We start from the raw sequence: 26,905 nt of genomic DNA on the forward strand, positions 1-26,905 counted from the left end.
GTGTTTCCTTATTTTCTCTTCCTTCTTCGTCTTCTTCTAAACCAAATTCCTTTTTTTATGTTCTCTGGTATTTCCCCCTTTGTAAATTTAGTCAAACGATCGTTTCAACAGTATTTCTTTTTTTTTTTTTGTTTTGTGTTTTCCCCTTCTTGCAAAATTTTTTTCCTTCCCCTTGAGAAAAGACGGTTGATAACGTGAGGAAAACAAAACAAACATAGACAATCGGTTTTACTATAGAACTATTGTTTCATATGAGAAACACAATACATGCAGCAAAAACAATACGTTCGTAAAAAATATATAAAGAATACTCAAATAAGTCGAATATTTTACTGGATCTATATATAGAAAATATAACCTCTATCTTTGTTGCCCACAAAGTATATATCTATAATAAATCCAGTTATACTTACTCCATTGCTTCTATTTTCCTGAAGATACGTGGCACTTTATCATCTATATAATCATGTGTTGGCACGTATGCTAATAGTTGAGAACCACTTGCTACTCTAATTAATAGCAGCTGCTGCTTTATCTTTATGTTGTTATGTCGTTAAACTTTAAACACATATTTATATGAACCACAAAACGTTGTAATTCCACTAATACCTTTATTTCTTTAAATAGACTAAGAATGTTAGTTTATAGTCAGAACAATCGTTGATAAATACAACAATAGATAATTCTACATAAAATACAATACATCAATATGCAAGTACTCATATACAAAAATAAATATACTTTTTCAATCATGTTATACGAAATTTTCATTGTATAATTTCTTTTTTTTTATTTTTTGTTTTGTTGATAATATCCGCGGAACTCATGTATTTTTCTTTCGCTTTTTGTTTTTTTTTTCTTTTTTTTTTTTTTTTGTATTATATTGTTTTTTCTTTGTTGTTTTATTCTGTTTTCTTTCAATAACAAATTTAAGACAAAAGAAAAAAGAAAGGGTGAGGAGAGCAGAAATAAGGCTGGCGTTCGAATTGTCCCGCTTTCCATTTTCTTTTGAGTTGAGTCCTGATGTTCTCTTCTCTATCCCTTTATTTCTTGCCTGCCTGCCAGAACTGGAAAACCCTGATCTCGAGAAAGGTTCATGCAAGATCAAACGACATCTTACAATAAAAGCATCGATTTATATGTACGCATGTATATATATGGATCCCCTCTCTTTATGATTATTTATATACAAGCTGGCAAGTGAGCAATAGAAAAAAAGAGAAAATAATTTAAGAATAGTGATAAATAGCATAATTATATATGAGTGATTATCTATTACAAAAAGTCATACAGAAATATCCAAATAGGGACCAATTGATCCAAGAAGGCATATGGGAAGGTAATATATATAAAATTCAATCAAATTCTGATTCTGATCCTGATTCCGATACTAATTCTAACTCACTATCATTTCTAGATAATGACAACTGTGGTAATCGTGCATTTACTTCATTTGATAGACGTACTAGAGGATGGATTTGGAAGACTTTAGTGTTGACTGTCTTGGAAAATGAGACTAATTTTTTAAATGCGGGATATCTTAACAATAATATTGATCTGTTACTCGTACCTATCATATCATCCAATTATTCTAGTAACAATACCAATACACATAGTATCACCACCACGAATCATCATAAAAGAATTAGTTCTTTAGAGTTACCAATTAAGAAATTGTCACAGGGAATAAGAAGGTTAACGCCACATGAAACTTACATACATCCACTTCGACAATCTTCAAATCAGCACCATCATCACGATCACAATTATAACTCTAATCGCATACATTCAATTCATCAGTATGATAATCATGATGATGATGATGAAACCGATTCTTTAAATTTGCAAGAAACTTTGGAAATTATTGATTTGGATCTCTCACGCCTGATTATTGATGACATATTTAGGGAACCTAAAGTTAATGCAGAAATGAGACAAATTCTGTTCAATTACTTAGTTCATCTCTCCTTACAAAAGAATAATAATAGTACACATATCATGACTACTGGTAATACCAGTCATTGTGGTATTGGTGGTACGTTAAATAATATCAATGTTTCCATTAATAATAATAATCATAATATGAAATATGATCATTTAGATTTGTATAGTTTGAAATATTATTATAAACAAGGATTCCATGAAATATTGGGCTTGATTTTTTTACAAATATATGATCCTGTTACTACAAATAAAGAATCATATATGAAGAACACATTAGTTGTATTTGAAACTTTAATGAACCAAATCGAACCGATCTTCTATAATGAAGCAAATCTGATTCAATGGGAGGAGACAATTTTTGCTAGAATGTTAGAGCAGTGTTCACCAAAGATTTACAAATTGTTTTATAATGAAACAAACACTGCGACAACAGAAAATAATGATATTACAAGAAACAGACATTTCAACATGATTTGGTTAATTAGATGGACACGATTATTATTTTTGAGGGAATTGCCGATGGAAAAAGTTTATATAATCTGGGATCATTTATTGACTTTCACTTTCCCCATAAAGATATATATGGCAAGTTTAATAGTGATGATTATTTTGCATTTAAACGATATTTTATTATCTGAAGTGGACGATGAAGAATGTGTAGATAGTGACGATTTAATTGAGATCATGCTACATATCAAGGAGCAGCCATGTATTATCAATTTGAATCCAGTAAAAGTATGTAAATTAGCTGGCTCTTTAACACAGATATGGTATTCACAAAACTTTGACAATATAAAGTCCCTTATCATTGATAAAATCACCAAAAAACAGCAACCTTCAAAAATTGACCCATATCGTAGAAGGATGGAAGAGAAATTAAGACAAAGAGTTCAACAATCTTTAAAATAAATGAATAAATAGATAAGTATGTTATCAATAAATAAATAAATAAATATTATATACAAATTAAATAAAAAAAAAAAAACATTTAGCATTGAAAAAAATAGCAATGAAAATAAAAGAAAGAATATGAGATATTGAACAAAATAGAATATTTGAAAATATTAACAGTTGAAAGATGCAAATAAATAATGAATGAAATAATGAGCTATTTCCTCCTCCTTTCATACATTCTTATTTTTACTATTGACAGTATATTATAAAATAATAATAATAATAATTCTTTTTTTTTTATTTTTATTTTTTTATTACATTATTGTTAGTAGTTATTATCAGAACCACTTTAATAAGACCTAATAGCAGGTGGAACGGATGGACATTCATTTTCATCCAAGGTTTTGTAGATAACATTTCTATATTTCAAAGTAACTGGATCAGAAATATCTTTATTCCAAGATAAAGTATGTTTCATCCAGTTCTCGTCATCTCTCTTTGGATAGTCTTCTCTGGCGTGAGCACCTCTAGATTCCTTTCTTGCAGCAGCAGATACAGCAGTTTGCTTAGCACAAGTCAATAAGTTTTGTAATTCTAAAGTTTCTACCAAGTCGGAGTTCCAAATCATGGATCTGTCTGTGGTGCCCACATCTTTGAAAGAATCAGCGACGGCGATAATATTGCTTACACCTTCATCTAAAGTCTCCTGTGTTCTAAAGACAGAGACGTCCCTTTGCATAGTCTTTTTCATCTTCATTCTAATTTCAGAGGTTGGTCTGGAACCGCTAGCGTTTCTTATTCTATCTAGATTAGCAATAGACTCTTTACCGATATCGTTTGGGAGAGGTTTATGTGGTAAACCGGGTTGTAAAGTATCACTGATGGTATGAGCGACAGCACGACCAAAGACGACTAAGTCTAATAGAGAGTTAGCGCCTAATCTGTTGGCACCGTGAACAGAAACACAAGCGGCTTCACCACAAGCGAAAAGACCTGGGATGACCTTATCTTCACCGGTCTCTTGGTCAATGGTCAAGGCTTCACCAGTCCACCTAGTTGGAATACCACCCATGTTGTAATGGACGGTTGGTAAGATTGGGATTGGTTCTTTAGTGACATCAACGCCTGCGAAGATGGCAGCAGTCTCGGATATACCTGGTAGTCTTTCCTTCAAGACACTTGGTGGTAAGTGAGAGAGTTGTAAGTACATATGGTCCTTGTCTTTACCGACCCCTCTGCCTGCTCTAATTTCCATGGTGATGGCCCTTGAGACGACGTCTCTGGAAGCAAGGTCTTTGGCGGTTGGTGCGTATCTTTCCATGAATCTTTCACCTTCAGAGTTTAGTAAGAAACCACCTTCACCCCTTGCACCTTCGGTGATCAAACAACCGGACCCGTATATACCGGAAGGATGGAATTGAACGAACTCCAAATCTTGCAGTGGGAAACCGGCACGTGAGACCATGGCATTGCCATCACCTGTGCAGGTATGGGCTGAAGTACAAGAGAAGTAGGCTCTACCATAGCCACCGGTAGCGATGACGGTTTTGTGAGATCTGAATCTGTGGATGGTTCCATCCTCTTGGTTATAAGCGATCACACCGACGACTTCACCATTATGGGTCAAAAGATCCATGGCGAAGAATTCAATGAAGAAGTTACAGTCATGGTTTAGAGCCTGACCGTATAGGGTGTGTAACATTGCGTGACCAGTTCTGTCTGCCACAGCACAAGTTCTGTAGGCTTGACCACCTTTACCGAATTCCTTGGATTGCCCACCAAAGGCTCTTTGATAGATTCTACCTTCTTCATTTCTCGAGAAGGGCATACCGAAATGTTCCAGTTCGATGATGGCTTTTGGAGCCTCTCTGGTCATGTAATGGATAGAGTCCTGGTCACCTAACCAATCAGAGCCCTTGACGGTGTCATACATGTGCCATTTCCAGTTATCTGGATGCATGTTACCCAAAGCTGCGTTGATACCACCTTGAGCGGCAACTGTGTGTGATCTGGTTGGAAACAATTTGGAGATACAAGCGGTCTTAAACCCAGCCTCAGCCAGACCAAAAGCTGCTCGAAGACCGGCACCACCGGCACCAACAACAACACAGTCATATTCATGGTCGATAATGTGGTAGTCTTTGCTAAAACTGCTGCTGCTACTACTGCTGCTGCTGTTGTTTGGTTGAGCCAAATTGTTAAATGTGGTTGTGGAGAAAGCTGCTCTTGTCTTTAGAAAATTTAAAGATAGTTTAAATAAACTATTTCTATGTGCATGACACCTTGTACGTAAAGATAACATTTTGTCGAATGATAAATGTTATAGATAATAGAATATTAATTAAATAGAATTTAGTTAGTTTATTATTTTTGTTTTGTTTTGTTGTGGTTGGTAATTATGTATATGTTGTGTTGAGAGAGATGTTCTTTTTTGCTCTAAAGGGGGAAATCTATATATTTTTCTATGTATGGTATGGTATGGTATGTATATATTTGTGAAGTGAAAGATATGAGAGGAAGGGAAAGAAGGAACCTACCTTTTTTATTTTATTTTATTCTAACTTTGTTGTTAAAAAAAAAAAAAAAAAAAAGAAAAAGAAAAAGAAAAAGGAGAAAAGCAAGAGATAATGTTGGTAGTGCTAATACTGATACTAATACTGATAATATTACTACTACCACTATTAGTCACAATAGTAATAACTTGTGTATATATATTCTTTTCCAATTAAAAAAATTAGAAGGAGTGACAAGGAGAGGATGAGAAAAGAGGATTGTGAACAAAGGTAAGGAATAACGAAAAACTGACAAGGGAACAAAATAAATAAATAAATAAATAATACATAAATAAAAGTATATAAACAAGAAAATCAAACAAATAATATTCAACAAGGTCGATTTATTGGACGAAGCAGAACAGGGAAAAAAGTGAAAAAAACAAATCGAAAAAAATGAAGGAAAAAAAGAAAGTAAAAATAAAAACAGCAAAATTGAGAGTGTGACACCAGTAGGAACACAGCATAACACAACACAACACAACACAACACAACACAACGACAACACGTCAAACAGCACAACAGTAATATAATGTAATGTAGGATTTACACAGTGGAGACGACAATAAGTACAGAATGTAAGTATAGCAACGTATTCTAACATCAAGTGTACTAAATGACTTCTCTTTCTCTCTCTCTCTCTCTCTATATATATATATATATATATATGTGTGTGTGTATTTGCGTGTGTGTACGTGTATTTATAATATAACTTGAGAGAACATCTAGGTAAATCTTCTAAATCTTGTGAAATGTTCTCCAAGAGGTAGGGCAAATATGAAGAGCTGAATACACACAAAGAGCGTGTTTTGTGTGTATTGAAAGAAAAAGAAGAAAAGAAATAGTAGAATAGAATGATGTTACTTTCTTTTGTTTCTTTCATTTGTTTTTGGAGAATTAGATTATGCTGCAACCCCTAATTTTGTTATTTTCTTTTTTTTCTTTTTCCTTTTTTTTTTCTCCCCTTAACTAGAAATATCTCGGGGTTTTTTGTTTTGTTTTGATTGGTGGACGGGACGGAATGAGCTGGGACGATCAATAAGATGTGTTTGTATTGATTGATTCTTACTTCCTCTTCTTTTGGATCAAAACAACATGAATGTGAAACTATTTTGGTCTGTTATTTTCTTTCTTTTCTTTTCTTTTCTTTTCTTTGATTGGCATCCCCCCTCTTATTGTTTCGTTTTTACTATGTGGGCGTTGTTCCATTGGTCCGCCGTCCTTCAGTGAAAGAGGAGAGGAACCCAGAGAACAATCTACAAAGCAATATACATCTCTCTTTCATTATCTTATCTTATCTTTTCTTGTCTTTACTATATATTTGAAGGGTTTTGGTAAATAATATAGAACAAACACATGTTTTTTCCCCGTACTAATGTCTATTTATTACTACACGTATGTATGGGAAAAGCTTACAGTACAAACTTACAAATTGATAAATTAAAAGCATTCTCATGTTCCATCGCAACAAACTTTTCTTTCTCTGTTTGATGTACAGGTACCATATATATATACCTGAAACTTGTTTTTCTTCGTAACATATCGTAGAAATCGAATAGACTTGTATGTATATTTATTTATACGATTCGGGTGAATATAAAAAATAAAAAAAAATAACATTAAACAATAATCTTAGAAAAAAAAATAAAAAAGATGAAAAAGAAAAAGGAAGGAAAGAGCATCAAATAAAAACTTGTCTAAATCGAATAGAGAATTATATATATATATATATATATATATATATACCTATCTCTCTCCCTATCTATATTCTATACAACTAATACAATATCTAACTATTTATTAGTCACAATTCGATTAAGATGGGTTATAACATTGCTATGATATGCGATTTCTTTTATCCACAGCTAGGTGGTGTGGAAATCCATATATACCATCTTGCACAAAACCTAATATCTCTAGGTCACAACGTTATTATCATAACACATTCATATCACAACGAAAGATTAGGTGTACGGTACTTGACAAATGGATTGAAAATATATTACACTCCCTTATTTGTCTTACACAGAGAAACTACTTTCCCATCTGTATTCTCAATGGCTCCCATCCTACGACATATCATGTTACGTGAAAGAATAGATATCGTTCACGGCCATGGTAGTGGGAGTGCAATGGCTCAAGAATCTCTGGTACATGCAAACACTTTAGGTTTAAAAACCGTGTTCACTGATCATTCTTTATACGGGTTCTCTGTCCTAGGCTCCATTCTATTAAACAAACTGTTGTTGTTCACCTTGGCTAACGTCGATAGAGTCATTTGTGTCTCTAATATTTGTAAAGATAATATGATTGTTAGAGGTAATATGGATCCAGCTAAACTCTCTGTTATACCGAACGCTGTAATTAGTGACGAATTTAAACCTTTGAACTACAACAACAACAACAACAATAATAATAATAATAATAATAATAATAATAATAATAATAATAATAGACATCTCTCTAGCCCCGACCCTGACTCTAGTACCACATGGGTTAATGACATTAAATTGAAAAAGAAGAATGATGGAACTGTCACAATTGTGGCCATTTCTAGATTGTTCCCCAATAAAGGTGCAGACCTAATCATCCGAATTATACCTCAAATCTGTCAATTACATCCAGATGTCAACTTCATTCTGGCCGGTGATGGCCCTAAGTTCGTTGAATTACAACAAACAGTGGAAAGCTTTAGACTGCAGGATAGAGTCACCCTACTAGGTGCTGTGGCCCATGAGAATATTAGAAATGTCTTGTGCCAAGGCGATATCTACTTACACACAACTTTGACTGAAGCCTTCGGCACTGTGCTTGTCGAAGCAGCGTCTTGTGGCTTATTGATCGTCACAACACATGTCGGTGGAATCCCTGAAGTGTTACCAGACCATATGACTGTCTACGCAATGGAAACCTCTGTTTCAAGTCTGGTCGATGCAACCAATAAAGCTATTGCTTTGTTTAGATCAGGCAGTGTCGATACCTTCACTTTCCACAAAGAGGTCGAGCAAATGTACGACTGGATGGATATTGCAAGGAGGACTTTGAAAGTTTATGATCAAATAATGAATGACACTTTATCAAATGATAAAAATTGGTATATAATGTTGAAAAGAGTATACTATAGAGATAATGGTAGGTGGGCAAGACCCTTACTTGTATTATGTTGTATTGTAGAATATTTGTTATTTACAGTACTCGAGTTTCTTCAACCTGAGTCTTCCATCGAAAAGGCCCCCAAATGGCCAGTTCACCGAAAATCCAAGTCATAGAGTTCATTACCATTACTAATAAGAACGATGTTTCTGTCTCAGATTCCAAGATTATTGATACTTAGAATTCTTTTATACTATTCTTCACAATGTTGTCATATCTTTGGATTTTATTGAAAACTTTATTGTCTTTATCTTTGTTGATTGGAAGATCATGTAGTATTACCTCGTCCACCAATTTAGAAAGATTTTTCAATAATCGGTCCATATTTATATCCAATTGATCAGTGTGCAATAGAGAACTATGGTCCAATGTTTGTTTCTTCTCATATAATAGTTCATCCTTACGTAACCATTCTAGCGGTTTATTTACCGACTTTTTTTTAAAATTATCGGTTTGCATCTTATTCAATACATTGTCCTTTAAATAATGTATCTCTGTTAATAGATCCATTTTATTAAGCTCATCAATAGTTAAAAAGTTATTGATCAATTTTCTATCCTTAATTATTTGTATATTATCAAATTTCAATTCTTTTAAATCCTTTTTCAGTTCATTTATCTCATTAGTATAATTCCGTACTTTTGAGTTCTCTTCATCTAATTTTGCAGTTAAATCTTTTATCTCATCTTTTAACTCAATGTTTATTTTGTCTCTAATTTTGGATTCATTAGCTTTTTCTGTTAAAACATTGATTTTTAACTGTAATTCATTAACTAATTGTTCTTGTTCTGCTCGTTCTTTCACAGCTTCTTGCATAATATCATCATGATATACAGTACAGCTATCACTATCTGATATCTTTTTGATTTTTGGAATAGTCATTGTTGATAATTCATAGTCTGTAATGTTGGTGACCATATTAGTGTTTTGGTTAATCATTATTTCTATTTCAAGTAAATAATTATTAAATTTATTTATTATATTAATGAACTCCTTACCATCATCCTTTGGAATACTTATTAAGATTTGAAAAAATTCTTCTATTATAGACTTAAATATATTTATTTCAAAATCATCAGAAAAAATTTTAGATTGATTCCTAAAGATTCCTAATAAACTTTCCAATTTCTTATTTATATTGGAAATTTTATCATATACGTGATGCATAATCTTTTTATCGACAGTTTTCGATAAATTTGTTAGTACTTTGGGAATTATATTCTTGAAAATATCATCAATTGCAATAACAGAAAATTCAAGTTTGTTATTAGAGTTGTAGTTCTCTGCAGCATCAGAAGATAAAAGTCTCGTCATCGTATCAAAAATAATGTTAAGATGTGAATCATTTAAATGAACTACGTTATTTCCATTCAACAAACAATTATTCCAATCCTTAAATAAGTTAACAAGATCCTGCAAAATATTATTCATATTCATTTCATAAACTAGATTAATGTTGTCTGTTCTTTTTAAATAAGTTGCAATACTTGATGTTATTTGCAAATAAAGATTCAACTGAAAATTAATTTCTTCTTCCTTGTTAAAATTTCTCCAGCTTAAGATAATTTGAAATATTTGGAATTGAATTAAAAATAAATCTAGCGATATATTATCAGACTTATTTAAGATAAATTTACCAATTTTTTTATATAAATTCATTCTTTCAATTTCCCTTTTTAAAACAATGTTTTGGTTTTTCAAATCAGCAATTTTATTCTTTGAATTATTAAGTTCATCAGTAACTATAATTGCCTTTTCATATTCTGATTCCAAGATACTGATGGTAAGGTTCAATTCATGCTTCAGTGCATCCATTTCAGATTGAATTTTGTCTTGATTTGAATGTGCGGATTTTAATTCCTCAATAATTGCATCCTTTTCACTTAGTTTACCATTTAATTCATTAATGTTAACAGTTAAATCATTGTTTGTCTCTGTTAAATACTGTATAATATTATCAGATTGATCTATTGAGTCTAACCGTTCTTTTAATTCTGTTATTAATACTGTACTATGTTTATTTTCAAGACTCAATTCTGAAACTTTATTATTCAATTCTATATTCTGTTTCACTAGATTAGTATTATCCTCAAGTGATTTCTCATATTGTCTAATTACATCATTGGATGAATCTTTCAAATTTTCAATTATTCTTTGAAACTGTTTATTTTGAGTGAATAATTTCTTCACATCAATGTCATTCAAATTTATGGGACCGTTAGAATCATCCTCTAAAGTTTTCCAAACTAATAACTCTTGTCTTAAATTAAGATTCTCTTCCTTTAATTTCTCCAATTTATCCATTAATTCATTTTCTTTTGAGAGAAAATCAGTTTCATGTAAACTTAAATTATTGATTGTTGAAACTAAATCTTCGATTTGTGACTCATAGGATTGTTTAATTTTTTTCTGCTGGTTAATTAATACAGCCAATTGATTAGTTGTTTGATTTAATTTGGATAACAGTTGGCTTTCGGCCTCAGTGATCGATCTGATCTGTTCTACCCTAGTAAATAAGCCATGGTTCAAAAAATCTTCTCTATCGGCCATATTGAAATATCGAACTCCGTTGACACTTCCATCATTCTTCCCAATTTTATTATCTAATTCTAAACCAACCCAGTATCCTTCAGCAAAATCAGTTAGCCCATAGAATTTAACAGTAGCAAAATCATTGATGGTGCCCCCTACGAACACTCTATCATCTAGTTTAACCTCCATTGAGACATTTCTATGACCTCCTAACAAGATAATTTACTATTTACTTTTTTTTCTTTTTCACGTATAAGTAGCATGTTCATTTTAGATCTTTATTGCTTATCCAACATCCATACTTGCTCATGCAATCTCTGCTTATACTTCTTCATTCTTTAATATTTCTTCTAGTCTCTTGGCTTTTATCTTTGAGTAAAATACCTAATTGATCGGGTTTTGTAGAAATTTGGGCTTTACTCTTTGTTTTTTTTTTAAGATTGAAAAAATTGGAAAGATCGAAGAATTTGACATACGAGAGGGGTGAAGATACATTTGTTTAGTTCTTTAAATGATTTAGTCATTGGTTGATTGAGAACTCAGTTGCTAGTTGAATTATCTATAAGTTACTACACTTTTAGGCAAAGTTATAGCTACACTTTAAAGTTTTGAATAAATAAGAAATAAGTACGATTAAGGAAGAAGAAGAAGGAGGAGGATAAAGGAAAACGAAAACAATATGTCATTTAATTATAGGCATATTTCGAAAGCAGGTACCCGTATCCTTGATAGAGTAAATAATCCAGTAGATAAATATGCCAAATCTAAAGAGGCTCAAAGACTGCAATCATTGCCTGAATTTATGAGACCAGATTTACCCATTGTAGACGAAGCCAAGAGATTCAAAACTGAACAAGATTGGAAATTCTTACCTGGTGATAGAGTAGTCATTGTCAATGGTGAGCATAAAGGTAATATTTGTGTTATCAAAGGTAGAGATGAACACACCAATGGTTATCTTTTAGATGAAAATGGTCCTAGTAAACAAGTTGTTGTTCCAAAGGAATATTGGCAAGAGGGACAAACCTCTCATGTGGTGGATATTCCAAAAGCAATGAGACAATGCGATTTACGATTAGTCGCTGATGTTGAAGATGAATCTGATCCAAGCAAACTTAAAACAGTTGCCATACAGAATATTGTTTTTAAGGGTAAATACTATGATGAAGACTATAAAAAAGTTTTACCATACAGATGTGTTTTTGGTCAAACAGATTTAGTTATCCCATGGCCAAGACCTGAACCAATTGAGGATGGAAGTTTAGCAACGGCACCAGAAGTCACTAGAGAACAAACTTTTTGGGTGGATAGTGTAGTTAGAAATTCTATTCCAAATAATGCATTCTTGACAATACGGAATCCAAAATCTAAATATAGACGCGGTAAGATTACTGCTAACGATTTGAAATATTTAGTTAAACCAAAGATGCCAATGACTGAATCTGAGAAAGTTGCATTATCTATGAAAGATCAGTTAATGAATGTTGAGAGACCTAAATTGACAGAGGAAGATAAGATACTGATTAGTGAAAGGGTTAAGAATTTCCTTGAAAGTCAACAAAAGAAATAATTAATAACTGCCAAAAGTCGAAGAGTTTGTAATAAAACATAATAAAAGAAAACCATGAATGATGTTTATAATTCCACATACTATACACATACAGTAGTTGTACCTGTAAATAATATATAAAATTTGTATCCTAACTACAGTAATAAATGAAATAAACCATATTTACATGAGTATTGTATAAGGTATTGATATACATAATTAGAAAACCGTGCAAGTTTATATCTGGTTTCAATTAATCCTTATCGTGTGAATGAGTTTGTTAGTAAGTAGATGAGATGTTTTTACGGTTTCAGTGCCAGCTGATTTTTATTAAATATCCAATCCCATCTTCCTTTCTTATGAAGAATTGCCAAAATAAATACTGCAGGTAATTGCAAGACACTAGCTAGCATTGTTTTTCTAGCATAAAGATTAGCTAAATTCATCCCTTCATTAAATTTTATTTTATCTTTCAAAATCCCTTTTGAATAATTATATCTTTGTTGCCAGTAAAATTTAAAAGACCAGTAGGTTAACCATAGATTAGCTAACGAGGAATCAATCGCATAGTATGGGTCAGTAATATCATAATAGACCAATGCAAAACATAATGGAAACATCAAAAGTGAATATCTTAAACATACTCTAGCATTCAATTTGGGGTTCTTCCATGCAGTCATGACATAGCCAGCGTTTTTATATTGGTTTCTAATACTATGTGACAAAGCATTAAAATGTGGGAATTGCCACGCATATAATAAACCAGCCAGGATCCATGCCGCAGGGTCGGTCAGTGAACTTGCCGCACACCAGCCCATTAATGGTGGAATGGCACCTACAATAGCTCCAACCCAAGTATTGATGATATATTTTCTTTTTAATGAAGTATATATCCAAGAATATAATGGGATATTCAGACCACCAAGTAATGCTACGGTTGAATTAACTCCATAATATAAGGAACTCACACCGAGAACTCCCATAACAGTAGCAAATAAATAAGCTTCCCTTTGTGAGATTAATCCTCTTACCACAGGTCTCGCCTGAGTTCTTATCATTTGCCTATCAAATTCAAGCTCCCTCCCCATATTGATTGCGTTAGCTGAACTGGAACATAATGTTGTACCAACTGTTAAACTTAGTAGTTGTAATATTGAAGCAGCATTAGGTGACAATGCATAAGAACAAATAGCACTTAACATGACTAAGATAGTTAATCTTGGTTTACTTAACTGTATGTATGGAGTAATATAATATTTTTTTAACATCGGAAAAGTTATAGGACCCTTCTTTAATAATTGAATTTCCTTATATTTATCAGTTATGGATTGTCTTGTACAAGTTGTTTTATCAACAAATTTAATATCAAATGGTAAATCTGTAGTATGGATTGAATCATAATTAGTAGTATTAGTGGTAGTCTTGTTGGATATTGTCTCGGTGGTTTTGATAGAATTTAATTGAGTTTCTTTATTTGAGGAATCAGTACAACGCAACGATAGGGCAAATTCTTCTAAATTATGTTTACTATTATGCTGGGATGAATCGTCTGTATTCGCAGTGGTGGATTTGGAACGATTTATCTTTTTGGCACATATAATATTTGGAGTGAAGTTAATCTCTGCTGTGTTTGCATATAAGTCCTCTTGATGGTTTTGTATGAAAATACTATTTATTGATAAATCTTTTAAACCTGTCTTATTAGAAACTATTCGACATCTGTGGAAGTTTCTTAATCTGTGCCAATTAGTCCTAAATAGGAGTATATTTGATCTGTAGTATATATACCCACACCTTTGTATCATCAAAAAGAGAGAGGAAAAAAGCCAATTGCGAATTGACAAAATGAATTTTGCTCAAAAGATTAATGGAGAAGAATAAACTAAAGCTATAAAGAAGAAATTTGATGTATATGTAAGTAGTATAGTTTGAAACCGTTTAATGCACCCTCCTTAATTTCTGTCTATCAATAGCGATATAGAAAATAGTAATAATAATCGTATATCACCTAGTTTATATGTTTGTAATCACAGTTCTATACATGTATTTTGTTACAGACTTGACAAAAGTTCTTGTGATTCAGCAGATATAATCTAAGTAAGGTTGGTGCATCCTAATTGTGATATGTTATTATTGGTTTCATACTAGTTGGTAAAAATTTCAACAAACTCCTGAACTGATTAAGATTAGGGTTTAGGATTTCCTTTTTAATATCTCCATAAAAATAAAAGATATTTTCTTTTTCTTTCGTTCTACAATATTAGGGTTTCATTATAAATTCCTTTTTTATGTAATTTTTCTGCTTCTTTAAGAAGACCTAATTTTTTGATTTATTAACTTTCTTTGTTTCTTTTCAGAACAAATAAAGACAGAACTAGAGACAAAGGCACAGTCATACATATATATGAACACAGTAAAGAAAAAAAGAAAAACCCACAGTGATAGATGATATATCTTTGTATATTATAATGGATCATATATATGTGTATTAAATATATAAATATGTATATATCATTTCGTATTATTCTAATGGAAGATAGAACACAGATATAGTAATAATTATTGATCTTAGTTAGTAAGTGACATCACCATATCAATGTATTTTTCTATTTTATAGTTATCTTATTTTTTATTTGTATCACCTTCTTTATCTTTATTATGATCTTCATTGCTTGAATGATTTAAATTATCCGTTCCATTATTATTACCAGTAGAATTGGTATCAGTTTCACCGTCTAAGGATTCATTTTCTTTTTTCTCTTCATTTTTTTCAGATTCTAACTTCTCTTCTTGTAATTTTTTATTCTGTATTTTATTTTCAATCAGGTTATCGAATGCTATAATAGCTCTAACTAAATTACTAATATATATGATCATTAATTCATCATTAGTTTTCATTGTAAGAGCCTTTTGCAAATTATTATGATTATTATTGGTAGCAATATTTGGAATGTTATCTTTTCTTGCATCAGAATTTTCGGTTCCAAATCCAACTAATTCGTTGGAATCACCTAAATTGGGCAATAAATTGAAAACATCTTGTAATTTACCTAAAATTGTATGGTTGACAGGCAATTCTTTCTTAATGACTTTATTCAAATAACTAACAATATCGTTCAACTTACTTTGTAAGCCTTTTAAAGATTTTAATTGATTGGTTAATCTAACAGAAAGATTTCCAGCTGCTTGGTCTCTAACATCTCTTAAAAGATGTTCAACACCAATTTCTTCAGCTTCTTCAGCTTCAATACTACATGGCAAATGTAAGAAAGTCTTCTCTGTGGATGTCCCATCATCTTTTACTTGCTCAATTGACATGTATGCATCAGTTGGTAACCCTACCCCTTGTTGTTTAACATCTACAATTAATAGTAAGGGATTATTTCCCACTGCATATTTTTTGAATAAATCGTTGATTTGTAAATCTGAAGCTTTTAATTTAGGTCCACTGTGATACCAACCAATAACTCTCTCTTTAGCATTAATTTTCTTGCACATTTCGGTCATATTTTCTATATAGTTTTGATCTAAAAACCAAACATTGTCATTTGAATCATTTTCTTCAAAAGGCAAAGCAAATGAGTTTTGTACTCTAATAACCTGTTCACCATTGATATCTGGTCTTGATGGCGCATCACCTAGGATAACACCAACACATCTTTTTCCTTCAGGGACATCAATTCTTTGATAATGGTCAAGGATGGAAAGCAAGACCAATGGGGCAATAGTGACTCTATCGAATTGTAGACTTGTAGACATGTGCGATGTAGAGGGGGGATGTGGTAAATGACAGTTTTTTGTTTTTAATTACTTCCCTGTGATTATTATAGCTGAATTATTGGGCTCTGGCTATAAGTATAGGCAAAGTTCAGTTATATATGTGTCTGGAGAGAAAAATCCTGCTACTCCGCATAAAAGGTTTTTTCAGTTTGTATATCAAAAGTTGAAATCGCCACTGTTCTCATCTTTTTTTTTTATTTTTACTTTTCCTTTCTTCTATGGATTATTTTCATTCATAGCACACACAAACAAAGATGTTGTTGCTCGAGAAAGAAAGAACAAAAGGAAGAATAAAAGATTTAGATGTGATGCATTCAAACATGTCCAATAGTGTATATACAATAAAGCATATCTATGTACATACATTAGATAGCTTATAGCGATCATTAAAATATTGAAGGAATATATAAGAAAGAACAGGTACTTATTATCTATTTATATGAGAGGAGCGTTTTTTTTTTCATTGATATTTGCATGAATGGTGTGAATATAAGTAGCTGGGGAAGGGAGGCTAAAGAGAATCAGTAGGTTGATAAGTTGATACTTTTGTTTCATTTTCTTTTATATATTGTTTATACTTTATAAGAAGGAATATCACCCATAACTACAGTATGATGGTGCCCCTTAGCTCTTACTGTCTTGTGCGTCTGCGAATCTATTGTGCAGTTATCAATCGATTGAACCCATGGATCTGCCATTATTTCTTTCATTGTCGGTCTTTCCTTTGGATCAATAGCCATCATACATGATATTATGGGCCTACATCCATGTGGCAGCAATCTAAATAGACTGTATGGTCCATGTAGATCCTTTGGATGTACTTTTTGTCTTAAATGATCAGGGAATTTAATCTGCGATGGATCTTGTCCCACATTACGTAATTGTTTTCTTTTCTGTACTAATTCTTCATGTGTACGTGCAGAGGCAACATAATCATGTGGCTCATTGTCTGGCATCAAAAAGTTTTTGAAACTTGGATCATTGGCACATGGTTTCTTCCACGGAAATCTTTTGAGTATCATACAACAATATATTATGGCTAATGACCATACGTCTACTTTTGATGGATCATATTCATCGCTTGAAAAACTGTGGGAGTTTCCATCGTTACAGTATAATTCAGGTGGCAAGTATGGATCACTGCCCATTACACCGGTAGCCATCCTCTTCTTGGGTTCGAAAGGGTAATGAAAGACAAAAGCAGATCCGAAATCAAGTAATTTTAGGATGCCATCCTTTGTCATACAACAATTATCTAATTTTAAATCACGATGGGCGACACCCTGTTGATGTAGGAAATCCACGGCCTCCAATAACTGTTTAAAACAACAATTGATTTCGTATCTAGACATTTCATTGCTCATTACAACATCAAATAAATCAATAGGTAAGAATTCCATGATTTCGTAGTATAGATAAGATGAGGCATTACTTGAAGAGTGAGAGTGAGAATTGGAATGAGAGTTGAGATGTTGAGAAGAGGTAGGAGATTCGTCCTTTGGAACCATAATAAAATCTAAAATATGTACTATATTTGTATGGGTCAAGGAGGAACCAATTAAATATTCCTGATTACAACGTTTAAAATACTGTGCCTGAGTTTCAGTCGAATGTTTTGGACTGAACTGTTTAATAGCAAATTTGACTTGATCTGATTGTCTAGTGATGATATGGACAGAACCATTTGCACCAGACCCCAATAGTTTGCCGATTTCACCGTACCTATTTTTGATATCTTCCAATTCCAAGACAGTATTGGTCTTTGTGGTGATTTTCTTTGATTTTTGTTTAGTCTGTTCTAGAGGAGCAGAAAGAGTGAGCGTTGCGTTGGTAGTAATGTTATTTGTTGAAGAAGAAGCAAAAGGAGAAGATCTATCCTTGGATTTATTGATAATAGAGGGTTTAAGGAATCTTTTAAGTTCATTAGAGGCTATAGTATATGGATTTAAAGGGAAGGAGGAAGACGGAGAGGAGGAGCCCAAATGATGAGAGGTTGAGTTTGTTGAAGGTTCATTAGAGTTATTGTTTGCAGCAGGAGATTTTCCAGATGGTACATGTTTTATGCCATGTAGGAGAGATTTAGAGAAACTATACATTTTATTACTGGTCTTTTTATTAGCAACTTGAGAGTTGGTCTATATAGTTGCAACAGTTTTTTTTTTTTTGAGATTATGAAAGATAATTTATGACAAATTATATTTCTTGAAGTCTTTGAATAATGAGATTAGGATCAAGATTGGGATTGGGATTAGGATTTCAATGGAATACACAATTAGTTTGACCTATGACTTCGATTTGAAATGAGGAAGGAAGAGAGGAGGAGAGGGAGGGATGGAGAGAAGGAGGATGATATGTTAAAGACGGAAGTCAGATATTTAACGGGGGAAATTTGATTGCAATAGAAAAAATGAAAAATAAAAAAGGAAAGAAGATAAGATAAAAAAAAATTACAAAATTTATATAATAAAGTGATGCTCAATGAGGTATATTAAAAGTACTGAGAAGATAATTTGTGATTGTTAGTTTGTTTTAACATTTCATATACATAATAGTTGTGTCTTGAATGTATTAGCAATGATGTATCTTCAAATTATTTTTGTGTAAAGATAAACAAGATATATATGTATATGTATGTATGTATATGTGTGTATATGTGTGCTTAATTAAGAGGGTATTATTATACAGGATGAGTCATTAGCAAGTTATAGAAAACTAAAGTGTAAAGATAAGTAAATAAATAACGGTGATTGTCAAAATATCCATGGAATCTGGATGCAATTGTAATGGACTTTTTTTATTCTTAGCTTGGTTTTAAGATTCCGATCTTTTTTTATTCCATATACTATTACATTCCTCTTTATTATATCAAGTTGCTCAATAAATCTTACACAGCTATGGAAAAATTCTTTTTACAACAGTTGACTCAGTCAATGCTAGCCAATTAATACATTTATCTTATTTTGCAAATATTTTCAAAAACAGATGAAAAGGACGAGGAAGTAGGCTTAGAAGTAGAAGTGAAAAGTTAACAGAAGCATGTTAGTCAAAGGATATTGTTACTCAACAAAGATATTTATGTTACTGCGTTTTTTTTTTTCGTTTTTTTCGTTTTTTTTTTTGTTTTTGATGCAGTGGAGCCCCCGCTTTTATGCATTTTGGGTATTGTATTGATCAAATTTTAGTGGTCGCGATTTCTTTTTTTTTGTCTCTTTATTCTTTATTCTTTTCGTCTTATTGTGATAAGGCAGCGTGACTAGAATAGAGCATTTTATATATTATTGATATATATATATATATATCAATATATAGATGAATTTGTATATGATAAAAACTTATAATCTATTTGGTTTGATGTTAAATAATATAAAAGAAAAATGGAAAAGTAATATATCTTTAATAGTCTGCCTTATCCTCTCTGGATTCTTCCGTGTCGAGTTTACGTCTACCACGACTTTCTCTTAATAGGGATATCTCTTTAGTAGCAACTTGCTTCCTGACTTTTTTAGTCATTCTTGCTATCTCTTCTTCTGCATTTACTGCATCTGATTCTGCATATTGTATAACTAGCCTACGACCTAATAAATGCACACCTTGTAATTGATCTATTGCATTTTCAGCTTCCTTTGGTAATAAGAATTCAACAAATGCAAAACCTCTTGCTGATTTATCGAATTTCTTTGGAACACGAACTGATTTCAATTGACCAAATGAATTAAATAATTCAAAGACATCCTTTCTAGTAGCTTCAAATGGCAAGTTCTTAACAATGATCTTGCCACTTTTAATCTTCCTCTTAGAATTACCATTCGTGTTATTACTACTATTGGCATGATTAACGCCACTTTGTCTGTGTGATAATTTTAATTGGATTCTATGGCCATCAATCACTTCACCGTCCATCGCCGCTATGACGGCATTCGCTTGTTCTTTAGTTCTAAATTCAGCAAAACCGAACCCCATGGATAGGGTCTTGCCTGGATGTTTCGCATCTGGTTTGGTCTTCACTTGTGCAACAACAAATCCGTTGAAGTTTTTAAATCTATCATTTAACTGGGCAGTCGTGGTAGAAAAGTTTAGGTTTTTGATAAATATAGAGACTGTTGGTCCATGAATAGTATCGTCGTCATCGTCAGCGTCATTATCATCATCTTTATTATTATTATTATATAGCTTAGCATCCTCATTTGTAATATTATTAATGTTTTCTGATTCTGGTGGGTTTGCAGATGACCTTTTACCTTCCATGATATCGTCTATAGAAAACTTAGATTCCACTGGTGCCACAGAGTCTTTTTCAACTGACTCATCTTTCTTAGCAGCCCTTGTGAAACAGTCCTTTGGACCCTTTTCTAAATAAAGTATACCATCTTTAAATCTTTTATATGCTAGCTTTGTAAATGCAGCTCTGGCAGATGTAACATCTCTATATTGAACGATAGCAATGGTACCAGCCGGTGGCATTAGGAATCTTTCTAATTTACCAAATGGTAAGAAAAGATCGCTTAATTCCTCTATTGTTGTACTATATGGAAAATTTTTAATCAAGATGACAGTATCATCCCTTTGTTTAGGATCTTTCAACTGTTGGAATTTTAACAGATCAACACCTTTTTCCTCAAAATATTTCCTAACGTCACCAATCACATGTGCTTCAGCTAATGCTTGTTTAACGGCAGAGCTTGAGTTCTCTGGGTCAAGTAATTCAGATTTCTGTAAACCTAATTTATTAGCAACGCTGCTTAGTACGGCATCCTGATTCATGTATAAGGAGTTCCAAGAAAACGTTTGTTTCGATGCATTCGCCTTTCTTTTCAATTCACGTTGTTTCTTTAATGGCATATTTTTCAAATCAAATTCATCTAACCGATGAGATTTCTTAGAATCTGCTGGCAATATATGTAATAATCTACCTTGGAAAATTTGTTTGTCTAATTCAATGTATGCCTGTACTGCATCGTCTGGGTTTTTGAAAAGAATATAAGCAAACCCTTTGGATTTGCCGGTTCTAGTATCTAACGCAATGTGTACTTCTTCTAGTTGACCAAATGGACTAAAAAGATTCTCAAAATCCTTCTCAGTTGATGTGTATAATATGTTACGCAAAAATAATCTACCAGTCTCTCTTATTTTCTCTATAGCTATTTCTTCTGGTGATTCGGTAGGTTCTTTGGATGTATCTTCATTGTCTACTGTTTCTCGTTCATCTGCTTGCTGTCCTTTAGTATCAACGTTTTCCACTGGTGCATCTTCACCTTCTCTGATTCTAACTCTACGTTGCTTAAACCAGTCTAAATCTGAAATTTGTTCGTCTCTAGCTAGATTATCTTGATCATCATCATTTTTATTGTTATTATTTACTTCATTAATAGGTACTTGATCAAGTGTCATCATAGGTTCTTCTTCTTGCTTGTCTGTTTCATTCCCTTTTTTGGCATTAAAATCTTCATATTCACCATCACTCTCTTGATCTGATATTCTTTCCATGTTTTCATCATTATTGTTATTATTATCTTGCATGGCTAAAGCATGGGCCAGAAGAGAATTTCCTTGAATTTCTTTGTCACCATCGTAACTTCCATCTGTTATCTGTTCTTTACTACTATTGGTACTATCACTATTTTTTTCTGTATCATAAGTATTATTGTTCATACCAGCAGTTTCCCAAGATGTGATTTTTGAGCTTGGTTTCATTGTCTCGATGAATTCTTGCAACTGTTTATTCTTAGCAATCTCAGCATCAATTGAATTTTCATGGATCTTGGCCTTTTTATTATTGTGTTTCTTAGACTTATTTTGTTCTTCCTCCAATAGTTTTTCTTCTCTCTCTCTCATTCTCTTATAGGCTTCTCTCTTTCTTTCCTTCATGGATTGAGGAACCCTGGGATCAGCAAAACTTTTTGCCATAGAAACCTCTAATTTAGAAGTGTTGATGTAGGATCCATTGAAATAATTGATTGCATCAAATGCGTCTTCCTCATTTTTGTAACCAATAAATGCAAACCGTCTACTGTTTCCCTTTCTATCTCTTAAGATTTTACAATCTGTGATCAGATCTGGTTGAGAAATATTATATTTTTCAATTAACCTTTTATTGAAATGATCTTTTAATTTATCATCTGTTAAAAAAATTGGTAATCCCTTTATAATAATACGAGACATTTGTCTATAGTATGCACCGTTTTATCTTTTTTTTTTCTTTCCGATACAAATTATTTCGTGATTGTTAAAGGGATCAAATAACATATATTACCACCTGTTCCATGTATTCATCTACATATACAGGTTTTAAAAAAACGGACTATTATAGATCAAATAGATAAAGTAACTATTCAAAGACTTTCGATGAGATGAGATGGAGTAAATCATTAAACAAAATACAGAAGGAAAAATTTTTTATTTTTTTTTTCTTTTTTTCACAAATCGCATAAAAAAATATAACAAATATCACAATTAGTGAAATGGGCAATTTTAATTTCCTAAAATAGAATATATTACAGAAATAGGAATGTGTTAATGTGCAGTACAGTAATATGCTTTCAGATTTATTTTTCAAGTACTCTTTATATGTTGGCAATAGTAACATCATTTCAAGATTGATATTTAACATTATCTATGTTAGTTTCATTATATAGCAAGCCGTAAATGTGCCTTGCTGTACTGTCTATATTATTTTACATATCATATCATATTGTATTGTTTTTTACTGTATAGGAAATTGAGTCTTTCTTTTTTTTGTCTCGACAAATTTGAAAAAATTTTTTTTTATCTTGTGGAATTTTCACTTCCGACGATTTCCAAAAATTTAAGTCTTCGAAAACAATTAGAAACTTTAAATGTTAAACAGTAGACACTCTCGATATAGATATTTTTATTGATACCGTTTTCTACGCATATTTGCAAAATACGTAACTTTTGTTTTCTTTTACCTTCTCGAATACCCCATCAAAGTGATACAATCTTAGCTAAATGAGTGATTTAGACAACCTACCACCAGTTGATCCAAAGACCGGTGAAATTATCATCAATCCATTAAAAGAGGATGGTACTCCTAAGACTCCTAAGGAGATCGAAAAGGAAAGAAAGAAGGCCGAAAAATTATTGAAATTTGCTGCTAAGCAGGCCAAGAAAGCTGCTGCTGCTGCCAATAATAACAATGGTCAAAAGAAGGCTAAGAAAGCTAAGAAGGAAGCTGAAGTAATCCCCGAATTTGTTGATAAGACTGTTCCAGGTGAAAAAAAGATTTTAGTCTCCTTAGATGACCCTGCATTAAAAGCTTATAATCCTACCAATGTCGAAAGTTCTTGGTACGACTGGTGGGTCAAATCTGGAGCATTTGATCCAGAATTCACGGAAGATGGCAAGATTAAACCAGCAGGTTTATTCTGTATTCCCGCTCCTCCACCAAACGTCACTGGTGCTTTGCATATTGGTCATGCCTTGACTATCTCCATTCAAGATTCCTTGATTAGATACAATAGAATGAAGGGTAAGACTGTTCTTTTCTTACCTGGTTTCGACCACGCTGGTATTGCTACTCAATCTGTTGTCGAAAAACAAATATGGGCTAAGGAAAAGAAGACAAGACACGATTTTTCTAGAGAAGAATTCGTAAGTAAGGTTTGGGAATGGAAAGAAGAATATCATAGCAAGATTAAGAACCAAGTTAAGAAATTAGGTGCCTCTTATGATTGGTCTCGTGAGGCATTTACTTTGGATCCAAAGTTATCAAACGCTGTTGAAGAAGCTTTTGTCAGATTACATGATGAAGGTACTATTTACCGTGCTAACAGATTGGTTAATTGGTCCGTTAAGTTAAACACCGCCATCTCTAACTTAGAAGTTGAAAACAAGGACGTTAAAGGTAGAACTTTGTTAGGTGTGCCAAACTATGATGAAAAGGTTGAATTTGGTGTTTTGACTTCTTTTGCTTATCAAGTTGTTGGCTCAGACGAAAAATTAGTGGTTGCTACTACTAGACCTGAAACTATTTTTGGTGACACTGCTGTGGCTGTTCATCCAGACGATTCACGTTATATCCATCTACATGATAAATTTGTCCAACATCCTTTCTTACCAAGAAAGATTCCAATTGTTTTGGATAAAGAAGCTGTTGATATGGAATTCGGTACCGGTGCTGTTAAGATTACTCCAGCACATGATCAAAACGATTACAATACCGGTAAACGTCACAATTTGGAATTTATTAACATCTTTACTGATGATGGTTTGTTAAATGAAAACTGTGGTCCGGAATGGGAAGGTATGAAGAGATTTGATGCCAGAAAAAAAGTTATTGAACAATTAAAAGAAAAGAACCTTTACATTGGTCAAGAAGATAATGAAATGACCATTCCAACCTGTTCCAGATCTGGTGATATTATTGAACCTTTATTGAAGCCACAATGGTGGGTTTCTCAAGAAGATATGGCTAAGGAGGCCATCAAGGCAGTGCAAGATGGTCAAATCACTATCACACCAAAATCATCCGAAGCTGAATACTTCCATTGGCTAAATAACATTCAAGATTGGTGTATATCTAGACAATTATGGTGGGGTCACCGTTGTCCAGTCTATTTCGTTAACATTGAGGGTCAAAATTGTGATAGAGCTGGTAACACTCATTGGGTTGCTGCTAAGAGTTTAGAAGAAGCTGAAGCAAAGGCTAAAGCTAAATTTCCAGGTGCCAAATTTACTTTGGAGCAAGATGAAGATGTTTTAGATACGTGGTTTTCTTCAGGTTTATGGCCATTCTCTACTCTAGGCTGGCCAGAGAAGACTAAAGATATGGAAACCTTTTATCCATTTTCTATGTTAGAAACTGGTTGGGATATTCTTTTCTTCTGGGTAAGCAGAATGATTTTATTAGGTTTGAAATTAACTGGTTCTATCCCATTTAGAGAAGTTTTCTGTCATTCTTTAGTTCGTGACGCTCAGGGTCGTAAGATGTCCAAATCATTGGGTAATGTTGTTGACCCACTAGATGTTATCAGTGGTATTAAGCTAGAAGATTTGCATGCTAAATTGCTACTAGGTAACCTAGATCCAAGAGAAGTCGAAAGAGCTAAATTAGGTCAAAAGGAATCTTATCCAAATGGTATTCCTCAGTGTGGTACAGATGCTATGAGATTTGCGTTATGTGCTTACACTACTGGTGGTCGTGACATTAACTTAGATATCTTGCGTGTTGAAGGTTACAGAAAGTTCTGTAACAAAATTTACCAAGCTACTAAATTTGCTTTAATGAGATTAGGTGATGATTACCAACCACCTGCCACTGAATGTCTTTCTGGTAATGAAACATTAGTTGAAAAATGGATTTTGCATAAATTAAATGAAACTAGTAAGATTGTCAATGAAGCTCTAGATAAACGTGATTTCTTCAATTCCACTAATGCAATTTATGAATTCTGGTACTTAGTCTGTGATGTCTTCATTGAAAACTCCAAATATTTAATCCAAGAAGGTTCTGAAGTCGAAAAGAAATCTGCTAAGGATACTTTATACATCTTGTTAGACAATGCTTTGAAGTTGATTCATCCATTCATGCCATTCATCTCTGAAGAAATGTGGCAACGTTTGGCAAAACGTTCTACTGAAACTGCTACAACTATTGTCAAGGCAAGTTACCCAGTTTATAAGAAGGAATTTGAAAATGTTGCTGCTGCTACGGCTTATGATTTAATTTTGAATGTTACAAAGGAGGCTCGTTCTTTATTGGCAGAATACAACATTTTAAAGAACGGTAAGGTTTATATTGAATCCAGTCATGTTGAATCCTTTGAAACGGCTAATTCTCAAAAGGATTCTATTGTTTCTTTGATTAAGGCTATTGACTCCGTTGAAGTTGTCTCTGATGCTTCTAAAATTCCAGAAGGTTGTGTCTTAAAGGCTGTCAACCCAGAAGTTAATGTTCATCTATTGGTCAAGGGTCATGTCGATATTGATGCTGAAATTGCCAAGGTACAAAAGAAATTAGATAAGTCTATTAAGAATAAGCAAAACATTGAAAAGATTATCAATAGTAAGGACTATGATACTAAAGCAAACGCTCAGGCAAAGGAGGCCAATAGGGTCAAATACGACAATACTGTTGCTGAAATTGAAGGTTTAGAAGCAACAATTGAAAACTTAAAACGTTTAAAGTTATAATATCTTAATTGATTAGGATACTTTTATCTATATTTGTTGTTTTATTATTGTATTTGTTTTTTTACCATATATATAAATGAATGAATAAAAATATAAAATTAAAATTAATGTATAGTTATGATATTTTAAAGCTTAAGTTATGCAAAATTAGGTGTCTATATGAATAGCTGACTTTGGGTATGGATGGTGCTTATTTATTGATGTAATTTGGAGTATATACAAGCAAGTTATTTGGCTTACCCGAATTTCTCTGAAATTTTCTGGTATGGTCCTGTGATATTTTTTTTCCTTAAATTCAACTTTTTCGACGTAGACAAATGGTGAAAAAAATTAGAAAAGAATTTACAAGAGA

General features: G+C 32.6%; 11 protein-coding genes across 11 annotated transcripts; 4 read left to right on the top strand and 7 right to left on the bottom strand.

Moving 5' to 3' along the window:
* Positions 1–1,260: 1,260 nt before the first annotated feature.
* Positions 1,261–2,853, top strand: GYP6 (GTPase-activating protein GYP6; the record flags this gene model as incomplete). The annotated part of the gene is made up of 1 exon (XM_064857465.1): positions 1,261–2,853. The coding sequence occupies one exon, from the start codon at positions 1,261–1,263 to the stop codon at positions 2,851–2,853; it is 1,593 nt and encodes a 530-aa protein (XP_064715771.1).
* Positions 2,854–3,187: 334 nt separating this feature from the next.
* PWA37_000807 (succinate dehydrogenase [ubiquinone] flavoprotein subunit) lies at positions 3,188–5,140 on the bottom strand (the record flags this gene model as incomplete). Its single annotated transcript, XM_064857466.1, has 1 exon — positions 3,188–5,140. One exon carries the CDS (start codon positions 5,138–5,140, stop codon positions 3,188–3,190), a length of 1,953 nt encoding a protein of 650 aa, XP_064715772.1.
* Positions 5,141–5,523: 383 nt separating this feature from the next.
* On the bottom strand, positions 5,524–6,273 carry PWA37_000808 (uncharacterized protein; the record flags this gene model as incomplete). Its single annotated transcript, XM_064857467.1, has 1 exon — positions 5,524–6,273. The coding sequence occupies one exon, from the start codon at positions 6,271–6,273 to the stop codon at positions 5,524–5,526; it is 750 nt and encodes a 249-aa protein (XP_064715773.1).
* A 937-nt stretch (positions 6,274–7,210) lies between these two features.
* On the top strand, positions 7,211–8,659 carry SPT14 (phosphatidylinositol N-acetylglucosaminyltransferase SPT14; the record flags this gene model as incomplete). The annotated part of the gene is made up of 1 exon (XM_064857468.1): positions 7,211–8,659. The coding sequence occupies one exon, from the start codon at positions 7,211–7,213 to the stop codon at positions 8,657–8,659; it is 1,449 nt and encodes a 482-aa protein (XP_064715774.1).
* Positions 8,660–8,720: 61 nt separating this feature from the next.
* Positions 8,721–11,570, bottom strand: NIP100 (Nip100p; the record flags this gene model as incomplete). Its single annotated transcript, XM_064857469.1, has 2 exons — positions 8,721–11,248; positions 11,552–11,570. The coding sequence occupies 2 exons, from the start codon at positions 11,568–11,570 to the stop codon at positions 8,721–8,723; spliced, it is 2,547 nt and encodes an 848-aa protein (XP_064715775.1).
* A 184-nt stretch (positions 11,571–11,754) lies between these two features.
* Positions 11,755–12,645, top strand: MRPL40 (mitochondrial 54S ribosomal protein uL24m MRPL40; the record flags this gene model as incomplete). The annotated part of the gene is made up of 1 exon (XM_064857470.1): positions 11,755–12,645. The coding sequence occupies one exon, from the start codon at positions 11,755–11,757 to the stop codon at positions 12,643–12,645; it is 891 nt and encodes a 296-aa protein (XP_064715776.1).
* Positions 12,646–12,926: 281 nt separating this feature from the next.
* Positions 12,927–14,429, bottom strand: COX10 (protoheme IX farnesyltransferase; the record flags this gene model as incomplete). The annotated part of the gene is made up of 1 exon (XM_064857471.1): positions 12,927–14,429. One exon carries the CDS (start codon positions 14,427–14,429, stop codon positions 12,927–12,929), a length of 1,503 nt encoding a protein of 500 aa, XP_064715777.1.
* An 817-nt stretch (positions 14,430–15,246) lies between these two features.
* Positions 15,247–16,383, bottom strand: RPN8 (proteasome regulatory particle lid subunit RPN8; the record flags this gene model as incomplete). The annotated part of the gene is made up of 1 exon (XM_064857472.1): positions 15,247–16,383. One exon carries the CDS (start codon positions 16,381–16,383, stop codon positions 15,247–15,249), a length of 1,137 nt encoding a protein of 378 aa, XP_064715778.1.
* Positions 16,384–16,976: 593 nt separating this feature from the next.
* PWA37_000814 (uncharacterized protein) lies at positions 16,977–18,500 on the bottom strand (the record flags this gene model as incomplete). Its single annotated transcript, XM_064857473.1, has 1 exon — positions 16,977–18,500. One exon carries the CDS (start codon positions 18,498–18,500, stop codon positions 16,977–16,979), a length of 1,524 nt encoding a protein of 507 aa, XP_064715779.1.
* Positions 18,501–19,797: 1,297 nt separating this feature from the next.
* MRD1 (RNA-binding ribosome biosynthesis protein MRD1) lies at positions 19,798–22,563 on the bottom strand (the record flags this gene model as incomplete). The annotated part of the gene is made up of 1 exon (XM_064857474.1): positions 19,798–22,563. The coding sequence occupies one exon, from the start codon at positions 22,561–22,563 to the stop codon at positions 19,798–19,800; it is 2,766 nt and encodes a 921-aa protein (XP_064715780.1).
* An 807-nt stretch (positions 22,564–23,370) lies between these two features.
* PWA37_000816 (uncharacterized protein) lies at positions 23,371–26,553 on the top strand (the record flags this gene model as incomplete). The annotated part of the gene is made up of 1 exon (XM_064857475.1): positions 23,371–26,553. The coding sequence occupies one exon, from the start codon at positions 23,371–23,373 to the stop codon at positions 26,551–26,553; it is 3,183 nt and encodes a 1,060-aa protein (XP_064715781.1).
* Positions 26,554–26,905: the final 352 nt, after the last annotated feature.

This window comes from Arxiozyma heterogenica, assembly GCF_036370985.1.
Source record: "Arxiozyma heterogenica strain weizmannii chromosome Unknown scaffold_13, whole genome shotgun sequence".
In the NCBI taxonomy this organism is placed as follows: Eukaryota; Fungi; Ascomycota; class Saccharomycetes; order Saccharomycetales; family Saccharomycetaceae; genus Arxiozyma; species Arxiozyma heterogenica.